Source organism: Pelophylax lessonae (assembly GCF_965119305.1).
Source record: "Pelophylax lessonae genome assembly, chromosome: 5".
Lineage (NCBI taxonomy): Eukaryota > Metazoa > Chordata > Amphibia > Anura > Ranidae > Pelophylax > Pelophylax lessonae.
In genome coordinates this window covers 506,079,517-506,101,707 of record NC_138772.1, presented here as the reverse complement: position 1 = coordinate 506,101,707, position 22,191 = coordinate 506,079,517, and the positions used below count along the sequence as shown (strand labels likewise).

At 43.7% G+C, this 22,191-nt stretch overlaps 1 protein-coding gene and 1 long non-coding RNA gene across 2 annotated transcripts in view; one reads left to right on the top strand and one right to left on the bottom strand.

Annotated features, from left to right (window-relative positions):
• LOC309556979 overlaps window positions 1–22,191 on the top strand; it is a 462,428-nt gene that overhangs the window by 382,602 nt on the left and 57,635 nt on the right. The gene's annotated exons all lie outside the window — the stretch shown is intronic.
• LOC309555645 (uncharacterized protein) lies at window positions 5,990–8,722 on the bottom strand (the record flags this gene model as incomplete). The annotated part of the gene is made up of 5 exons (XM_082257680.1): window positions 5,990–6,145; window positions 6,271–6,399; window positions 6,521–7,231; window positions 7,319–7,520; window positions 8,649–8,722. The coding sequence occupies 5 exons, from the start codon at window positions 8,720–8,722 to the stop codon at window positions 5,990–5,992; spliced, it is 1,272 nt and encodes a 423-aa protein (XP_082113806.1).

The following is a 22,191-nucleotide window of genomic DNA, read 5'->3' as shown; positions in this document are numbered from 1 at the left end:
AACCGTTTCTAGGCCCTTTGTATGGGGGATACTGCTGTAGAGGGCTTCGATATCTATCGCCACTAGTGTGGTATTAGGTGGGACAGATAGTCCCTCCAGTCTCTTCAATAAATCTGGTGTATCTTGGATATAGGATGGGAGCGATGTAACATGTTCTCTCAAGATTATGTCAATATATTGACTGAGAGGTTCAGTATAGGATCCTATCCCAGATATTATAGGTCTGCCTGGGGGGGCTGTGAGGCTTTTGTGTGTCTTAGGTGTGGCATAGAACGTTGGGGTTTTTGGATTTTTAACCAAAATCGCATGATACGTGTCTTTATTTATCACTCCTTTTTGATAGGCTCTTAAAAGTAATTGTGCAAATTCTTTTTGAAGTGTATTGACTTGATCTTGTGTTATTGGTTTATACCATTCTCTGTTGTTTAGAATGGTAAGGCACATTACCCTATATTGCTCTATGTCCATCACTACCACATTCCCCCCCTTATCGGCAGGTTTGACTATGATTTTGTTGTTGTTACTTAGGGAGACTAATGCTTTTTTCCGTTGTGGACTCAAGTTGTCCGTATTGTTGTTGGGTACTGTCTGTATTAACTCAATTTGTTTTGTTACTTGGGTAATGAAAGCTGCTATATTTGGATTTGTATGTAAAGATGGAAATTTATCAGATTTCTTTTTCACTGTATGTGCCGAGAGTTCTTGTACCGTTGGGGTAGGTAAAGACGGTGTTAAAGAAGATCCAGTTGTTTGGGGTGTATCTATGAATTGTGAAACAGGGTGGGGGGGGCTGCAAGGTCTCCGGGACCTGGGAGCTTTCGAAGGCCTCATTTTCCTCAAGGAGGTCCATGAGATCCTTCAGCGCCCTAAAGTCACGGACCTTGAAGTCCCTCCACTGCTCCTTGAGTATATGATCCTGTTTCTTCTTTTTCCTTTCTTCGTCGAAGATATATTTGTATGTTAATCTCCTCCCGAATAGGTTCAAATCTTTTATAAGTTCAAAATGATTTATCTCTTGTGTAGGGCAGAACGTAAGGCCGAGAGAGAGGACTTCTCTTTCAGCTGGTGTCAACGTGTAAGATGATAGATTTATCACATCTAAATGAGTGGTGGTTGAGTTAGTTTGATTACAAATGTATCCAATGTGCCTTTGTTTGGTGTATTGTCTCCTGGTGTTTTGGCCAGATCTATCTGGCTGTTCATTAGATCTAAAAAAAAAAAAAGGCCTATGCCCTAAAAGATGTCAGCATGCTATGAATAGGGTATACACAAATCCGCCCTTTCTCTCCTCCAATGATAGCCTACTTTACCGTTCAGTCAGAGTTGCAATAATAGATGTAGGACCTAATACTCAGATTATTTTCCAAATATTCCTTTAAGTCGAAGCCCCCCCCCCCTGAGAGAGATGTCAAATCGAATCCATCACACATATATTGGCATAATAACCTAACCAGGATTCAATAGGTGTCTGCCTAAACGCTCATAAGATGAGCAGTCTCATTCGTCACCAATTGAATTATTGCCAAATACAAATGGTGACATAATAAGATAAATTCCCAAAAGAGTTCATTATATAAAAATGTAAAAGAATAAAAGAATATCTATAACTCTAGATGGCAAAAATACAAATGAAAATGATTTAAGTGTTCAAATAAAGTTCGTTTATATATTGTTGTACATGTATATGTGTGACGCTATATGGCCGTGATAGCTCTGAGTATGTGGATGCCCATCCTCCCAGCAGTCTATGATACCTCCTCTGGTTACACTCCAGCACCATGTCGAGATTGGGGAGGGCCTATCGGGAGGCGACAGGGTGGCGATGACCCACCCCTTCCGGGTTGTTGGTGAGCATCCTGCGCTTCCAGTGGCCCCCTCCCACTTCCGACATGAGATACGTTCTGACGAACGTCATTTCCGGCGTCGACCGATGACGCACATCCGGTGCACCGCGGCCGATGCCGAACACCTGTGCTGATTAGCAGCCGGTGTGCGAGGCTTATTTATACCACTAAACCACCAGGGAATAGGATATGGCGGCTGGGACACGAGTGTGGATAAAGCAACATGTGAGTACATTAACTTTCCATGTGAAAGACGTTTAGAACATATTGGTGAACATAGTATCATCTACTAGCATAGTTAATACCAACAGTTTATATCTCTATCTCCTATCCTTAGCATGAGGGGATCTTTTTACTATTACCAGCTGGATGCGGGTCTGCTTAATTCTGTTTAATAGCAAGCCATCAGTGATTGTCTACAACAAAGACACCTTATGTTTGATGCATAAAAATACAAGTGAATTGTAAGTATAAAAAATCCTCTCTTCCTCCCAAAAGAATATTGGCTCTATGATTTGATGTAAATTAAATCCTTGGACCCGCACTGATATTTTTATACTCTCTTTTGTAACCTTGAAGTATATAGAGACTAAACACTATAAGGTATATTTAAATTACATCATATATCTGTGACTATATATATGCACACCATCTATTTTCCCTTGTTTTCTCTCCCATTACTTTTTCTTACCTGACCTTTCCTTCCATTTTCTATTCCTCACTCACCCCCCTTCCTTTTCCCTACCCTTCTCCCCCCCCCCTCTTCCCCTCTTTCTTTCCTTTTTCCTCCCTTCATCCCCCCTCCCCCCCTTCCTTTCCCCCCCCCTCTCCTTCTTTCCCCTCTTCCGTCCCTTTCCTCCCTCCCCATTTTTTCCTTTTTCCTTTTTTCTTTCCCTCTAATTCCCTTCCCTACCCCCCTTTTCTTTCCCCATTTCTCCCTTATGATGTGATATATCTACCTCACAGAATAACATTTAATATGTTCACCCATATACTCTGAGGTAAAGAAGGAGAAAACACATACTATACCAGAATTGAAGAATCTATTAGAATATAAATATCAACATAATGTTTATATTTAGGTATAAGACGCTTAACTGATCCACGCATCACCCTCTACCCAGCCGTCCTATCTCTTCCCATATCCATCAAATATACCTCAAGGTAATTTTGATTCTGTCTATAGAGTATCATACAATAGACGCTAAAATCAATCTTTCAAAGAATATTCAAAAAATAATCAAAAATAGCGAAGAAATCTATATAAATGTTACCTAATAATCTATCAATCTAGGTGGTTATGGTCCGAGGTGCCCCCCCTCCATCGAGCTTAGCCCCCGGTCGAACAGTATGATGCACTGCACATCTGGGAGGTGGGTTTATCCGCTCTTCTATTGCTCTCTATGGCTATGTAGTGATATACACACATATACAATGAGTGTTTATGTATATAAAATATTATTGCAAATATATGCATATATATGTATGTATGTGAAAAAGTAATGTATGATATGCTTTTTGTTTTGTCTTATTAAGAGGTTACCCAATCATCTGAGGTCCTGAGGAAGCGTAAATGCGAAACGCGTTGACCCTATCAGATTTGTATAACAACTGTAACCCTCACCTATTGTCAACAATGCTTACATACTAATTTTGAACATACAAGAAATTATTTTTATGTCAATACTTGTAAAGTGTTTTTTTTTTTTGTTTCTTTTAAAATTTCTTAATAAAAAGTAAATTATTTTAAAGTAATAAGTGTGCTTACTCAGCGTGTGCCTTGAAAGTCCGCCAATATATGTTTGGACAACTTCTGTTGTACCATCCATTTTCTTTTTGTTATGCAATATTAGGATTATGGCACCAAAGGAGCAGCTCCCAATCAGTATCTAGTATTCATGGCAATAAATATATTTAGCAGCTAAACTAGTGCAAAAATATTGATAAAACAGAGGTTTTTGTTGCATATATTTGCAACCATATGTGAACTTACATAGCGCTCCCACAGCAGAGTGCGTGGATCTACTTTATGGCTTGAACTTGATCACAGTGACCCCTCGCATAATCTATTCTAAGTCTTGGGTGCTCATAATGATTCAACAGATGGTGTTAATAAAGTTTGGAAAGTCACTAGCACTTGAAAGGATTATTTTTACCATTTATTGTGAGAGTAATGTCATATTATTCCAGTCAATATATTATTGCTGGTTTGCACACATCTAGTGCCAAATGGCAAAAAGAAAAAAAAAATACTGGCCTCCAACCTCCCCTTATAGCCAGCCCAACACACGCCTAAAACAAAGTACAGTCCTCCAACCTCCCCCTGTAGCTAATCCAAAACATGCCTGTAAAAAAGAAATTACCAGCCTCCAACCCCCCCTTTTAGCTGAAACATCACACGTCTGAAAAAAAAACTGGCCTCCAGCCTCCCCTATAGCCAGTCCAACACACGCCTGAAAAAAATACCAGCCTCCAAACTTCCCCTATAGCTGGCCTAAAACATGCTGATTCGACACACATCTGAAAAAACACTAGCCTCTGACCACCCCTTATAGCAAGTTCAACACACCCTTTAAAAAAAAAAAGTACCAGCCTTCGACCTCCAATTTTAACTGGTCCAACACACACCTGAAAAAAAAACACTGGCCTCCGACCTCCCCTTATAGCCAGTCCAACACACGCCTAAAAAAAGTACCAGCCTCCAATATCTCCCTATAGCTGATCCAACACACTGACTACTCTATAACTACACACTGACTACCCTATCCCTACAAACTATTCACCGATTGCCTTATCACTACATACTGCACACTGACTACCCTATCACTACACACTGCACACTGACTGCCCTATCACTACACACTGCACACTGACAGCTTCATCACTACACACTGACTACCCTATCACTTCATAGTGACTACCCTATCACTACACACTGACTAACTTATCACTACACACTGACTACCCTATCACTACAAACTGACTACCTTATCACTACACACTGACTACCTTATCACTACACACTGACTACCTTATCACTACCCACTGACTACCATATCACTACACACTGACTACCATATCACTACACACTGACTACCTTATCACTTCACACTGACTACCTTATCACTTCACACTGACTACCCTATCACTACACACTGCACACTGACTAGCCTCTCAAAACACACTGACTACCCTATCCATACACACTGACTACCTTATCACTACACACTGACTACCCTATCACTACACACTGCACACTGACTAGCCTCTCACCACACACTACTCACCGACTGCCTTATCACTACATACTGCACACTGACTACCCTATCACTACACACTGCACACCAACTACCCTATCACTACACACTGCACACTGACTGCCTTATCACTACACACCACACACTGACTACCCTATCACTTCACTACACACTACTCACTGACTGCCTTATAACTACACACTACACACTGACTACCCTATCACTACACATTGCACACTGACTGCACTATCACTACACACCACACACTGACTACCCTATCACTACACACCACACACTGACTACCCTATCACTACACACTGACTACCCTATCACTACACACTACACACCAACTGCCTTATCACTACATACTGCACACTTACTACCCTATCACTACACACTGCACACTGACTACCCTATCACTACACACCACACACTGACTACACACTGACTACCCTATCCCTACACACTGACTACCCTATCCCTACACACTGACTACCCTATCACTACACACTGACTACCCTATCACTACACACTGACTACCCTATCACTACACACTGACTACCCTATCATTACACACTGCACACTAGCTACCCTATCACTACACACTGACTACCCTATCACTACACACTGCACACTGACTAGCCTATCACCACACTGCACACTGGCTAGCCTTATCACTACACGCTGCAAACTGACTGAAAAGTTCCAGCCTCCAACCTCCACCTATAGCTGTTCCAACACACCAGGGGTATAGATAAAGGGGGTAGGGGGCAACAAACCCCACAGGATGTCCTTGGTGTCAGGCTAGTCACATGCCTTGCATCTCTTCCATAGTGTGAAAAAAAAAATCTATGGTCCTGCAACTTTTGTAGGGGGAGCTGATGGCACCTATGGCCTTTGTATTTCTCCCCATCTGCTGCTAGTGAAAGAGAAGCCACAATAAAGCTCCTGGTCCTCTTCTGATAATTCAGGCTTTAGTTCTTCTTCATTGGGATCTATGATTTCCTCTATCATCAACTCTGTCGTCGGGTCCATCAGTGGTAACTGTGAAGAGAAGAAACATTATTACTGAAGAATATGTACAATGATAGCCTTTCCATTTGAAATGGTTATGCACACTCAGGTGCTGGAAGAATATAGAAAGACCAATGTATGGTTCATATACTTACTGTCTCCATGTCAAATGGTGGGCTTACTTCCCCAGCCCTCAGTTTCACCCAATCTACGCCGTTAAAAAATGGGTGGCTTTGCAGATCTTTAACATGCATCTCTCTTGCGTTTGGGCATTTGCAAAGAAGCTGAAATAATATACAAAACAAAGGTTAACATTGGTACAAAGGCAATAACTATGCAATTCTTCTTTAATAAATATTAATAAAATAGCCATTTTCTGGCTGGTTACAGATGGTGTTTACTTACTTTGTTCTCTATGAGGTCCTTGAGATCCATATTGAAATCCTCGGGGAAGCTTGGAAAATCGTTGCAGATCGACTCTAAGAGCACCTTGTCGGTGTCTGAGTCGGTGTCTGAGTCGGTGTCTGAGTCGGTGTCTGAGTCGGTGCCTGAGTCGGTGCCTGAGTCGGTGCCTGATTCATTGCCTGACACAGTGTCAGATTTGTTGCCTGAGACAGTGTCCGATTCATTGCCTGAGGCAGTGTCCGATTCATTGCCTGAGGCAGTGTCCGATTCGGTGTCTGAGACGGTCTCTGAGACGGTGTCTGAGACAGTGTCCGAGTTGGTGTCCGAGTCGGTGTCCGAGTCGGTGTCCGAGTCGGTGTCCGAGTCGGTGTCCGAGTCGGTGTCCGAGTGGTAGCCTGAGTCGGTGCCTGAGTCGGTGCCTGAGTCGGTGCCTGAGTCGGTATCTGATTCGGTGTCTGAGACAGTGTCAGATTCATTGCCTGAGGCAGTGTCCGATTCATTGCCTGAGGCAGTGTCTGATTCATTGCCTGAGGCAGTGTCCGATTCGGTGTCTGAGACGGTGTCTGAGACAGTGTCCGAGTTGGTGTCCGAGTTGGTGTCTGAGACGGCTACCGAGAAAGCGAATGGATATTTTCCAGTCGCCATCTCATAGACTATAACTCCCAGGGAGAAATAGTCAGCAGCAAATCCATATGGAATATCTGAATGGATCTGTAGAAATATAAGAAAAATCAGAATGGTCATTACTGGTTGCTTTACTGACAAGAAGAAGGCAAAACAAAATGATCCAATACTCACTTCTGGTGCCATGTAGTGTGGAGTTCCGGCATAGGATGTCAGGGCATTAGAGGAATGCACATCCGTTTTTGATACGCCAAAATCAGCGATCCTGACATGTCCAGTGCTATCCAGCAGAATGTTTTCTGGTTTGATATCCCGATGTACAATCCCCTGGTTATGAAAGGACTGCAGGCCACAAATGATCTCGGCAGTAAGGAATCTGATGGAGAGATAGAAAAGATTAATATAAAGCATTTTTTTATGGTAATCTTAGCCAGAAAATAAACACTCGCAATAACGAAATAGTGTTGAAAGAAAATATGATAATGGCAAAATTTAGCACAATAAATAGATGTGTTTTATAGGGTTATTTGACATCTCTGATGAATATTTAACAAAAATGCTTTGTGAGTTCTTACAAATTGTTTTTTTTTTTGTGATAGTAAAAGTGTTCAGATATGACTGAAATAAATTGTACGGTCTCTCTTAAAGTGTATGTAAGGCCTAAATAGAAAGCAATAAAAAAAGCTTCCCTGCTTCATCGAAAACTACAAAAAAAGTTTTACATTTGTAAACCAACTTTATTGTCCAGAATCATTTTCACTAGAAGTTTGCTATGAAATGTCTGGTGCCTGGGAGGTCTGCTCAGTGTGCGAATTGTACATGTACAGTAATCCCCCGCTCCATCGCGGTTCAGTTTTTGCGGTCCCGGTAATTCACGTTTTTTTTTGTAATGTTATTTTACTATATAAATCATTAAAAATGAAATATTTTTGTGTTTTCCATAGCTCTTGCTATGTCTCTTAGTATCTTTTATGTGTTTAAATGAGTTTCTATTGTTTTAAAAGTGTGTTTAAAGACCATAAAATGCTTCTACATGTACAGTGACAGTAAAATAAACATGCCTACAATGCATTTTAATAGGGTTTTTCTATTTCGCGGAATTTTACTTTTCGCGGCTGGGTCCGGAACGTAACCCCCGCAATGGAGGGGGGTTTACTGTATGGGCATAGCTTTGGTAGGACAGGTGTACTGAAAGTCAGACCACCCTGCCACGATCTCGTATCTAGATCAAGCCTACACTTTGATGTTATCTATGTACAGTACTATGTTCTACCTCTATCCCTATTATGATGGTATCCTATTGTCTTACCTAACTTATATCTTGGAAAATCCTGTATGTCATTTGATTTATGTACAGTACTATATTCTACCTCCATCCCTATTGTCATGGTACCCCATTGTCTTATCTATCTCATATCTGGAACAAGGCTACACAATGGTGTACTCTATATACAGTACTATGTTATACCCCAATTCCTATTATTATATTACCCCAGTGACTTACCTTATCATCTCAATAGTTAATGGTGCCCTTTCCTTTATGAAGTTCTCCAGGTCTCCACCACTCAGGTATTCCATGACGAAGAATAAGAGATCCTGTGCAGAGGAAAAAAAGATTCAGGTTATAGAAATTATTTGCTATTTCAATCACTATACAGCTTTGGGTAGATTGTGAGAAAGGTAGGTGTCACTTACAGTGGTATTCTGAGAGGATAACCATTTAACACCAACCTCTTCCACAAAATACATAGAAGGTAGAGTCACTTACCTTTGTCTGGAAGGTACCGTATGCACGAATGCAGAATGGGCTGGTAGAAACTTCCTTCAGTATGTAACTCTCGTTGAGGGCATCTTTGTAGTCTTCGCTGTTCTTGATCATGATTTTGACCGCCAGCGGTTCATCAGTAGAGGTGTGTGATGCCAAAACCACCTGTAGGGAACAAAGGGAAAACATTTTAGCATTTAGCATTTTTAGTTCATTGCAATTTAATACTTTATTTTTGGGTCCACAGTAATGGTAGAATCACAATATTTTCATTTTTCCCATCACAGGGTCTACAATGGTGGAACAGCTGAAATTCTGAGACCTTCTCTCACTCCTGGCTGAAGATATAAGTCAATGAATAATCCACCAAGAAAGGTTGGATCATACCATTTCACTACAACTCATTCCTTCATAAAGAAGTTGTTGTTCTTGATACTAAGTTTCACCACCCTGATTCCTTCTGGCCCCGTTCACACTGGGGCGAAGCTACTTTGCCGGGTGACCTCATAGGTCGCGGCGCGCTGCTCGCACCGCGACCTCGGAGCGGCCGGCAAGGACTTCATAACATTGAAGTCTATGCAGATCGCTCCGGGTCGCCCCAAAGATGCTCCGGACCCTTTTTCTAAGTCGGAGCGACTTGTGTCGCTCCTATTAGAACGGGTCCGCAGCTTCTCTACGGAAGGCGACCTACGGCGACCTGTCAGGCGACCAGGTCGCCTGACAGGTCGCCCCAGTGTGAACGGGGGCTCTCTGTTATTAAAAGTTGGACGCCTAATTAAACGTTGAGATTAAATCAGCTAAATCACTGCAGATGCAGTGGTCCCCCTACAGAGCTTTGGCACGTCTTTCTGAATCAGAGCCCAGAGCTCTCCAATAAGCTTAGAATCTGAGCTTTGATGGTTGAAGAGCTCTAGCTCTGACTCATCAGAGGGCGTGCTGAACCACTGTAGAGAGACCACTGCTTCCCAAGAGGCTCTGCTCTGTAACATGCTGGCAAGCGACAGGCTTTTCCACTTAGCTGCTAAAGAAAAAAATAACTCTAAACGCCTTTTGTGTTAATGCACCTAGAATGGATTTATCTGAAAAAAATAAAAACAAAGTTTTGGGCTTTAAAGTGTATGTCCAGCTTTGCAACAGCCACACAGACAGAAATTCAAATACTTTTCTTTAGTAGAATAGAGGGAGGGGATATCTGTCTGCAGGGCCGCTGATAGGGGGGGACCACCAGCCCTCTTGTAGGGGGCCAAGCAAACAGGGGGGCCCACACAGGGAGGGGGATTAATGATGAATAACATTTACAGAAATATTCCTCCAGCACCTGAAAGCTGATCTCTCCCCCTCTCCCTGCTGCCAGCTTTTATCTGCTGGGAAAGAGGCAGTTGTCCCTCACTAATCCCCCTCCCTGTGTGCCCCCCCCCCCCTAGCTCTAATGTTAGTTCTGCTCCTGAGTTTGTTATCTCTGCAAATTTGTTTCTCTCCCTGCAGTTCTTCCTATACTCCTTGTCCCAGCCTGTATGTTTTATTCATCTCTCTTCCCCTTTTCTCTGTCTTCCTGACACAGTCACAGCTGATCAGCTGCATTCCCATGGGGTGAAGAATTTGCTGTTACACAGGTTCCATAGCTGCCTGTTATCTTGTCCCAGTGCAGTTTAGTGAGCTTTATGTTGCTGGACTTCCCACTCCTCTCCTCCAGACTGCTTCCTGATCCATGCTTCTTCTCCCCTTCACTGACAGTTCCCTCTGCATCCATGTATCAACGCCTTCTATGTAACCATTTACTAACTGATCTGGCAGTAGTAAACTCAATTTTTTATCTTGTATCTACAGGTGAGCCTATAATAGGGCTTACATGTAGGTTCAGTGAAAATCTCCTAAACGTAGCAGCCGGTGATAGCACCAGCGCATGTTGACATACCATCCATTGAGAGAGCTGTGCTGTGACCACGACACCCACGTGCGCATGCGTGTGAGTTACATCATCACAGTTTGACCAAACGACTGGAGCCCAAAGAGAAGATGGAATCCCTCTTAGTAGTGACAGTACACCGCTGGAGAGATCTGTTTTTTAAGTTAGAAAATTATAATTAGGGGCTCATTCATACAGGTACTCTGGCTGTGTGAAGAAGGGGGTTGGGCTGGAGTCACCTGTCATTCTATGGGGAATGTAGCACCTGTATGAACACAGCCGCAGGCCCTTATTGGACAGGTGTGCAGGTGAGTGACCCCCAAATGCACACTGTCTGTGTTCGGGGTGTACACCTGCCCCCCTCTGCCTGTCAGATTAGGACCTGCAGCTGTGTTCATACAGATCCAGGTGGCTCAAGCCACATAAATGAACCCCTGATTCACACTGTACAGGCCACAGGACCCATGTGCATGAGCCCAACACCTCCCCCACACACAGATTTATTTATCAACTCAGTTTCATCTTCTAGATTTAGCAGGAATTCTGTGAGTTATGTTGTATGTGTGTCTGCTAATAATGATTTCATTGTATTTTTATAGCTTTAATATTTTTTTTGAGGGGAGGGCCCTGTCAGGTAGCCTGGATTGGGCCCCGTGGTTTTTATCAGCAGCCCTGCCCCTAGCACACCTCGGTACCCCCCCCCCCCCCAGTACACTGCTGCACCTACTACACACACCTCTGCACCTCCCAGCATCCTCCATACCCCCCACACTCCTCCTAGAATCCTCTTTATCCCCCAGTATGCCTCCACATGCCCAGCAAGCCTTTATAACCCCCAAGCAACCCCACACACACAAACTGTCACACACACTGTCACACACACACACCGTCTCACACACACACACACTGTCACACACACACCGTCACACACACACACACTCCGTCTCACACACACAAACTGTCACACACACAGTCACACACACACACACCGTCACACACACAGTCACACACACCGTCTCACACACACAAACTGTCACACACACAGTCACACACACACTGTCACACATACACACACCGTCTCACACACACACTGTCACACACTATCTCACACACACAGCGTCTCACACACACACTGTCACACACACACACACACATACTGTCACACACACCGTCTCACACACACACACACACACTGTCACACACACACACACACCGTCTCACACACACACACACACACACACACACACACACACACACACACACACATACTGTCACACACACCATCTCACACACACACACTGTCACACACACACACACACCGTCTCAGACACACACACACACACACACACACACACACACACACACACACACTGTCACACACACCATCTCACACACACACACACACACTGTCACACACACACACACACCATCTCACACACACACACACCCTGTCACACACACACACACACACCGTCTCACACACACACTGTCACACACACACACTGTCACACACACACACACACACCGTCTCACACACACACACACACTGTCACACACTATCTCACACACACACACTGTCACACACACACACACACACAATCTCACACACACAATCTCACACACACACACAATCTCACACACACACACACACACACAATCTCACACACACACACCTCCTCTCACACACACACACAATCTCACACACACACACACCGTCTCACACACACACTGTCACACACACACACACACACAATCTCACACACACAATCTCACACACACACACACACACACACACCGTCACACACACACACAATCTCACACACACACACCTCGTCTCACACACACACACAATCTCACACACACACACACCGTCTCACACACACACTGTCACACACACACACACACACAATCTCACACACACACACCTCGTCTCACACACACACAATCTCACACACACAATCTCACACACACACACACACACCGTCTCACACACACCCATTAGCAGAATCTGCTTGCTCAGCAGGGGATCTCTCCGCTGAGCAAACGCATGCAGGGTCGCTGATAAGGCAGTACAACCAGCCCTGTTGTACCGGGCCCAGGCTCTATCAGCTGATCAGAGGGGCCCAGGCAGCTTTAGTGTGAATTACTTCCAAACAAAAAAACAGGGCTCAATAAATTACACCCCCGCTCCTACTTGTATAGGGGGTGTATAAATATATTTTTCTGGGCTCCATTAGGTTAGCAGAGGGGCTCAGGAGGTGGGAGCTGAGGAGGGACTATTTTTTCATTTTCAGGCAGAGGTACACCCCAACTGCATGCTCTGGAGTTCCTGTTGTTCTCCTTCACTGGTGCTTGGCGCAGTGATCTGTACAGTGATTTTTACCTGCTCCGCCCTCTCAGAACTGATGTGAGGATGCTGACAGGGAGAGAACGGTGAAAGGAATCCTGGTGGTGGCAGAGGGTAGTGCAGCAGGCACTGGGCAGCACACAGTAAATTGAGGTATTACACATACACTTATTACACGTTCTAATCTTAGTAGAATCATTCAAATCCTCACAGTGCCTCATAATCTTCAGCATTAGGATAATCATTCACACAGCTCTGTCAAAGCTTGTCACCTGGCTGTTGAGTGCTGTGAATTTGTGTCCTGTGTGTTACAGATTGCAACACAGTACAGCCACAGCAATGTCACACCTAACAGCCAGGTGACACACAGAGCCATAGAGCACCTGGCTGTGCTGTGTGAATGATTATCCTTCTGCTATAGGACCTCATGCACACAGGATGTTTAAATCACTTGCCGACCAGCCGCTGCAGTTATATGGCAGCAGGTCAGCAGGTTTCCGCGAATCACTGTACGGCGGTCCACGGGAGCGATCCTGGGTGCGCACGCCCACTCGCCAGCAGGAAAGCCGATCCACGGGGCCGCGATTGCCGCCAGGCACCCGCAATCGCTCCCCGTGAAGAGAGAACAGCAGTCTGCTGTTGAAAACACAGCAGACCGTTGTTCTCTCAGTAATCAATGCAGAGCTCCTGTGTTCCTCCTATTTAGAATCACAGGTCTCTGTATTGATTTTACAAGCCCCCCCCCCCCACAGTTAGAAAACACCCCCTAGGCTCACACTTAACCCTTTGATTGCTCCTGGGTTAAGCCCTTTCCTTCCAGTGTCATTATCTAGTAACAGTGTATATTTTTAGCACTGATTACTGTAGTAATGTCATGGGTCCCCCCAAAAGTGTCAGTTAGGGGTCCGATCTGTTCGCCACAATGTCGCAATCCCGCTAAAAATCGCAGATTGCTGCCATTACTAGTAAAAAATAAATAAATAAATAAATAAAAATGACATAAGTTTTTCCCCTAGTTTGTAGATGCGATAACTTGTGTGTAAACCAATCAAAATACGCTTATTGGGATTTTTTTAACCAAAAATATGTAGCAGAATACAAATTTGCCTAAAATTATGAAAAAATGTGATTTTTACATTTTTTTTTGGGGGGGGGGGGGGAATGTTATATAGCAGAAAGTGAAAAATATTGTTTTTTTTTTTTTTCAGAATTGTTGCTCGTTTTTTGTTTATAGCGCAAAAAATAAAAATCGCACAGGCGACTAAATGCCACCAAAAGAAAGCGCTATTTATGGGAAAAAAAGGACATCCACTTTTTTTGGGTACAGCGTTGCAGGACCGCGCAATTTTATTTTAAAGTAACGCAGTGCCGAATCACAAAAAATGACCTGGTCATTAGGGGGAAAATCTTCCGATCCAGAGCTGGTTAATAACGCTCCTCCTCCTGGCAGCAGCCTTTTGCCAGAAAACACCTGGCGCTTGTAAAAGTGTCAGCAGCCAGGAGTGTGTGTACTGTATATTTGTAAAGGAAACTCAGAATTCATGTGGAAGTGATAGGAGCAGCTCTAAAGCCACCCGATCACGTCCACAGCTGCTGCACCATATGCCCCCCCCCTCAGCTTTTGGGGTGGGGTTGGGTCAAGGGCGGGGTCGGGGGACCTCGGGACCCATCGGGTGGGCTGTACGGGGCCTCATGATTTCTAACAGCAACCCTGTCTGTCTGTGTCCTTGTTGCAGTAATTCCATCACTTCCTGTCTGGTGAAACCATTGTCAGCAGGACAGAAAGTGAGGGGAGATGTAGCCCTGGATAGCGATAAAGCCAGACAAGGGTTTAGATCTATATCTGAACATTTTAAATCAGAGAAAATATCTGACCACCTACCTTTCCGAAACTCCCCTCTCCGAGAAGGCTATGGAATCTGAAGTCATCAAATGTCATTGGGATGATCTCCTTAGTGCTGGGGCACTGACGGTCATTTTTTGGTGGCGTCTCAATATGGACTTCACATGTTGGTAAAGTCTCAATGTGGACTTCACATGGTGGTAAAGTCTCAATATGGACTTCACATGTTGGTAAAGTCTCAATGTGGACTTCACATGGTGGTAAAGTCTCAACGTGGACTTCACATGGTGGTAAAGTCTCAATGTGGACTTCACATGGTGGTAAAGTCTCAATGTGGACTTCACATGGTGGTAAAGTCTCAACGTGGACTTCACATGGTGGTAAAGTCTCAATGTGGACTTCACATGGTGGTAAAGTCTCAATGTGGACTTCACATGGTGGTAAAGTCTCAATGTGGACTTCACATGGTGGTAAAGTCTCAATGTGGACTTCACATGGTGGTAAAGTCTCAACGTGGACTTCACATGGTGGTGGAGTCTCGATATGGATTTCATGTCGAGTCTCGCTCACTGGGGCAGGCCTGCCACGTGAGCTGCATCTGCGGTTAATACTGTGTACATCTGCAATAAAAAAAAAAGAATTGGATTTAGAACCTTCATCTACATTTGATACATTTTTCTTTGTAGAAATTATAGGGAGTAAAGTTTAAAACTCAGTTGCCGGGGACAATAAATAAACCCACCATGACAGGGATGACAGTTTTTGCACCTTCTTATAAAAATGCCGGTTGCCTGGCACTTATCCTGACCCACTGAATGTGATACTTTCTACAAGTCAGTGAGTCAAGAAGCCTGCAACAAGTATTTTAAGTGTTGTGATGATTTAGAGTTAAATGGGAAGGCAGGTCACAAATTAAGTTGCAAGGCTGTAACAGGAAGTAGTTCTGGCACCTTCCTGGCCGTGCATTGTGGCAGGGGTTGGTAAAGCATTAGACCAGCTAAGAAAAACAACAAATGTATTTCAAAAGAAAAAGGTTTTGTCAACTGGCAATATTGCTCAGAAAGTGTGTATGCTATCCCTAAGATCAGACAGGGAATGGGTCACAGTAACTGTTTAAATGCAGTGTAATGTGGAGTTTGGCTTCAATTTGTATCCAAATCTGCAAGTATATCTAACAATCCCCTCCCCATAGACTGACAGTGCTGCTGTCTGCTGTGCCCCTGTGCTCCTTTATCCAGAGTGGAGGCACTCTAATACAGGAGGTATATTACTGGCCAGATCACCAGGTAAAAAACAGAGGGAAAAAGCCTAAAAAAGAAAACTAATGTAGCTACATTACATGACATTTTTGGTTATGGGTGCAATACCGCTTTAATTATTATTAAACATTGTAATGTATGTGGGAGTTTTTTTATGTCCATTAGGGATGAGCTTCGAGTTTGAGTCAAATGTAAATTCGACACGAACAAATGGGGCGCTCGGCGGGAAGTTCGCCCGCCGATGAACGCTCCATAATGCACTGCGCTAGTGCAGTGAATAAATTACTGATGATCTGATGATTGTCCAAAGCATGCTCATGGCCTGTATGCTTTGGCCAATCACAGCACAATGTTTAGCCAATCATGGTTCAGGGGCTAAGTCCACTCCCCACACTATTTAAAGCTGATGTGTGAGGAGGAGATTGCGGTAACAGCTAGTTACCGATTACAGTCTACCCCAAAACACACGGATTGCCCCCCCAATAAAGAGTACCTGTCACCAGCCCATCAAAGTACCCGAGTACCTGTCCCCAGCCCATCAGGTACTCTGATGACAGGTACTCGGGTACTCTGATGGGCTGGTGACAGGTACTCGGGGACTCTGATGGGCTGGTGACAGGTATTCGGGTACTCTGATGACAGGTACTCGGGTACTCTGATGACAGGTACTCGGGTACTCTGATGACAGGTACTCGGGTACTTTGATGGGCTGGTGACAGGTACTCGGGTACTCTGATGACAGGTACTTAGGTAATTTGAGTACCTGTCATTAGATTACCCGAGTACCTGTCATCAGATTACCCAAGTACCTGTCATCGGAGTACCCGAGTACCTGTCATCAGAGTACCCGTCATCAGAGTACCCGTCACCAGACCATCAGAGTACCCGAGTACCTCTCTGTATCCCATCAGAGTACCCAAGTACCTGTCTCCAGCCCAGAGTACCCGGGTACCTCTCTGCAGCCCATCAGAGTACCCAAGTACCTCGCTGCAGCCCATCAGAGTACCCGAGAACATGTCATCAGCGTACCCAAGTACCTGTCACCAGCCCATCAGAGTACCCGGGTACCTGTCATCAGAGTACCCGAGTACCTGTCTCCAGCCCTTCAGAGTACCTATCTGCAGCCCATCAGAATACCTGAGTACCTGTCTCCAGCCCATCAGGGTATCTGAGTACCTATCTGCAGCCCAAAAGAGTACCTGAGTACCTGTCTTCTGCCCATCAAAGTATCCGAGTACCTGTCTCCAGCCCATCAGAGTACCCGAATACCTCTCTGCAGCCCAGAGTACCCGAGTACCTGTCTCCAGCCCAGAGTGCCCGAGTACCTATCTGCAGCCCATCAGATTACCCGAGTACCTGTCTCTAGCCCATCAGAATACCCAAGTACCTCTCTGAAGCACATCAGAGTACCTGAGTACCTATCTGCAGCCCATGCCTACTATATTATGTGTTGGGGTATTTGCTTTCCAAAATTGGGTCATTTTGTGGGGTTTCCATTGTCCTGGTGTTCCAGGGCTTTCAAAAGTGTGATTGGTTGTAATGAAATATATATGTAATTTATGCTTTATGTGGCTATGCTGTGACAAAGTCTCACATATGTGGTATCGCCATGCTCAGGAGGAGTAGCAGAATGTATTTTGTCATTTTTGCTATGTACATGCTATGTGTTAGAAATATCTTATAAATTGACAACTTGCGTTTTCATTTTCTTTCCACATTTTCCAAAAACTTGTGGAAAAAAATGACATGTTCAAAAGACTCATTATGCCTCATAGAATATACGTTGGGGTGTTTGTTTTCCAAAATGGGGTCATTTGTGGGTAATTCCATTGTCCTGGTGCTCCAGGGCCTTCAAAAGTGTGCTAGGTCGTTAGGAAATTATATGTGTAATTTATGCTCTTAGAACACCTGACAGTGCTCCTTGCATGTTGGCCCCCTGTATGTGGCCAGGCTGTGTAAAAGTCTAACACACGTGGTATCACCATACTCAGGAGGAGTAACAGAATGTATTTTGGGGTGTAATTGCAAGTATGCATATACTGTGTGTGAGAAATAACTTGTTATTATGACAATTTTGTGTAAAAAACAAATATATATATATATATATATATATATATATATATATATATATATATATATACACAGTGGGTACGAAAAGTATTCAGACCCCCTTAAATTTTTCACTCTTTGTTATATTGCAGCCATCTGCTAAAATCATTAAAGTTCATTCTTCTTCCTCATGAATGTACACATAGCACCCCATACTGACAGAAAAACACAGAATTGTTGACATTATTGCAGATTTATTAAAAAAGAAAAACTGAAATATCACATGGTCCTAAGTATTCAGACCCTTTGCTGTGACACTCATATATTTAACTCAGGTGCTTTCCATTTCTTCTGATCATCCTTGAGATGGTTCTACACCTTCATTTGAGTCCAGCTGTGTTTGATTTTACTGATTGGACTTGATTAGGAAAGCCACACACCTGTCTATATAAGACCTTCCAGATCACAATGCATGTCAGAGCAAATGAGAATCATGAGGTCAAAGGAACTGCCTGAAGAGCTCAGAGACAGAATTGTGGCAAGGCACAGATCTGGCCAAGGTTACAAAAAGATTTCTGCTGCACTTAAGGTTCCTAAGAGCACAGTGGCCTCCATAATCCTCAAATGGAAGACGTTTGGGACGACGGCCAAACTGAGCTATCGGGGGAGAAGAGCCTTGGTGAGAGAGGTAAAGAAGAACCCAAAGATCACTGTGGCTGAGCTCCAGAGATGCAGTCAGGAGATGGGAGAAAGTTGTAGAAAGTCAACCATCACTGCAGCCCTCCACCAGTCGGGGCTTTATGGCAGAGTGGCCCGACGGAAGCCTCTCCTCAGTGTAAGACACATGAAAGCCCGCATGGAGTTTGCTAAAAAAAACACCTGAAGGACTCCAAGATGGTGAGAAATAAGATTCTCTGGTCTGATGAGACCAAAATAGAACTTTTTGGCCTTAATTCTAAGCGGTATGTGTGGAGAAAACCAGGCACTGCTCATCACCTGTCCAATACAGTCCCAACAGTGAAGCATGCTGGTGGCAGCATCATGCTGTGGGGGTGTTTTTCAGCTGCAGGGACAGGACGACTGGTTGCAATTGAGGGAAAGATGAATGCGGCCAAGTACAGGGATATCCTGGACAAAAACCTTCTCCAGAGTGCTCTGGACCTCAGACTGGGCCGAAGGTTTACCTTCCAACAAGACAATGACCCTAAGCACACAGCTAAAATAACAAAGGAGTGGCTTCACAACAACTCCGTGACTGTTCTTGAATGGCCCAGCCAGAGCCCTGACTTAAACCCAATTGAGCATCTCTGGAGAGACCTAAAAATGGCTGTCCATCAACGTTTACCATCCAACCTGACAGAACTGGAGAGGATCTGCAAGGAGGAATGGCAGAGGATCCCCAAATCCAGGTGTGAAAGACTTGTTGCATCTTTCCCAAAAAGACTCCTGGCTGTATTAGATCAAAAGGGGGCTTCTACTAAATACTGAGCAAAGGGTCTGAATACTTAGGACCATGTGATATTTCAGTTTTTCTTTTTTAATAAATCTGCAACAATGTCAACAATTCTGTGTTTTTCTGTCAGTATGGGGTGGAAGAAGAATGAACTTAAATGATTTTAGCAAATGGCTGCAATATAACAAAGAGTGAAAAATTTAAGGGGGTCTGAATACTTTTCGCACCCACTGTATATTTCTTCATTTTCCCAAGAATTGTGGGAAAAAATTACAACTTCAAAAAACTCACCATGCTTCTTACTAAATACCCTGGAATGTCTATTTTCCAAAAAGGGGTCATTTGGGGGGTATTTGTACTGTCCTGACATTTCAGGGCCTCAAGAAATGAGATAGGCCGTCGGTACATCAGGATTGACCAATTTTCAGTGATTGGCACCATAGCTTGTAGACTCTATAACTTTTACACAGACTAAATAATAACCACTAATTTGGGTTATTTTTACCAAAGATATGTAGTAGTATGAATTTTGGCCCAAATTTATGAAAAAAAAATACTTATTTGCAAAATTTTATAATAAAAACTAAAACAAAATGTTTTTTTTTTTTTCAAAATTTTCGCTATTTTTTCACTTATATCGCAAAAAATAAATAACCCAGTGGTGATTAAATACAACTAAAAGAAAGCTCTATTTGTGTGAAAAAAAATGATAAAAAATTTGATTGGGTACAGCGAGTAATTATCATTCAAAGTGTGAGAGCGCTGAAAGGTGAAAATTGGTCTGGGCAGGAAGGGGGTGTAACTGCTCTGTATGGAAGTGGTTAATCATCATTAAAATCCCTGCTCCTGTAAAAACGATTGTTTTTAAAAAAAAAATTTGCATTGGTACATGTCCCCCAGGTCTGTAACCGGGTCCCCATACACTTTGTTTGGGCAATAACTTGCATTTAAGCCTTTGAAATGAGGACTTTTGATTTTTCATGTTAGAGTCCTATAGACTTTAACCGCTTGCCGACCGCCGCACGACTATTTACTGCGGCGGTCAGCCCCTCACAGGCAAAGCGACGTAGGGCTGCGCCGCTAGCCTGTGAGGGTCTAGGGAGCAAGCGAGCGTGCGCCGCCGGAGGCCCGATGTCCGCCAGTCACTCGCGATCGTCCGTTAGAGCGGGAGAAAGGCAGGCGGCTAATGTAAACAAGCCGCCTGTCATTCTCCCATGTGTATGAATAGTGATCATACGGTTCTACTATGTAGGACCGTTGATCACTGTTCCTACACCTCAAGCCCCAGCCAATCACAGTTAGAATCACGCCCCTAGGGACACACATAACCCCTCCCTCTCAAAAAAAGTTAACCCCTTCACTGCCAGTGTCATTTTACAGTAACAGTGCATATGTATAGCACTGATTACTGTAGTAATGTCACTGGTAACCCCAAAAGTGTCAAAAATGTCAGTCAAGAATCCGATCTGTCCGCCGCAATGTCGCAGTACCGCAAAAAGAAAAAAATCGCAGATCGCCGCCATTAAGCGTTAAAAAAAAAAACAACAAAAATTACAAAAATCTTTCCCTTAGTAAACGCGATAACTTTTGCGCAAACCAATCAAAATACGCTTTTTGCTATTTTTTTACCAACCATATGTAGCATAAAACAAATTGGCCTAAAATGTTAAAAAATTTTGATTTTACATTTTTTTTGGGGGAATTTCATATAAAAAAATTTGAAAAATATTATTTTTGCAAAATTGACACTCTTTTTTTGTTTATAGCGCAAAAAGTAAAAATTGCACAGGTGATCAAATACCACCAAAATAAAGCTCTGTTTGTGGGAAAAAAAGGACGTAAAATTAGTTTAGGTAAAGCGTCGCACGACCGCGCAATTGTCCGTTAAAGTCACGCAGTGCCGAATCGCAAAATAGGCCCTGGTCAGGAAGGGGGTAAAATCTTCTGGGGCTTAAGTGGTTAATGGAGTTCGAATGTTCTAATGAACTTTTCCCCCTGTTCGCAGTGTTCAACTCATCCCTAATGTCCATATTGCATGTTTCTGGTGGCTGGTTGGCACCGCCATCTTGTTGGTTGGCACTGAGGTCTTCAGCTCAGCCTGTAGTAAGGGGCATGCAAAGCTTGTTAAAAAATAAAGTCAGTTGGCAGAGAGGTGGGGGGATGAGACTTTGCTCCCCTTATACAGCTCTGCACCATATCGCACACAGACTGTCATCGCTGAGGATATAGAAATCATAGAGGACACAAATCTCCACCAATGAGATTCCAGTTACTGAGCTACTTAACTGACAAACCCCCCCCCCATCCCAACTGACAAACCCCTCACCCCCATCCCAACTGACAAACCGCTCACCCCCATCCCAACTGACAGTGACTGTTGGTGATCTGTGGAAGAGGCTTTCATTGTTAGAAATGAGTAGAGACA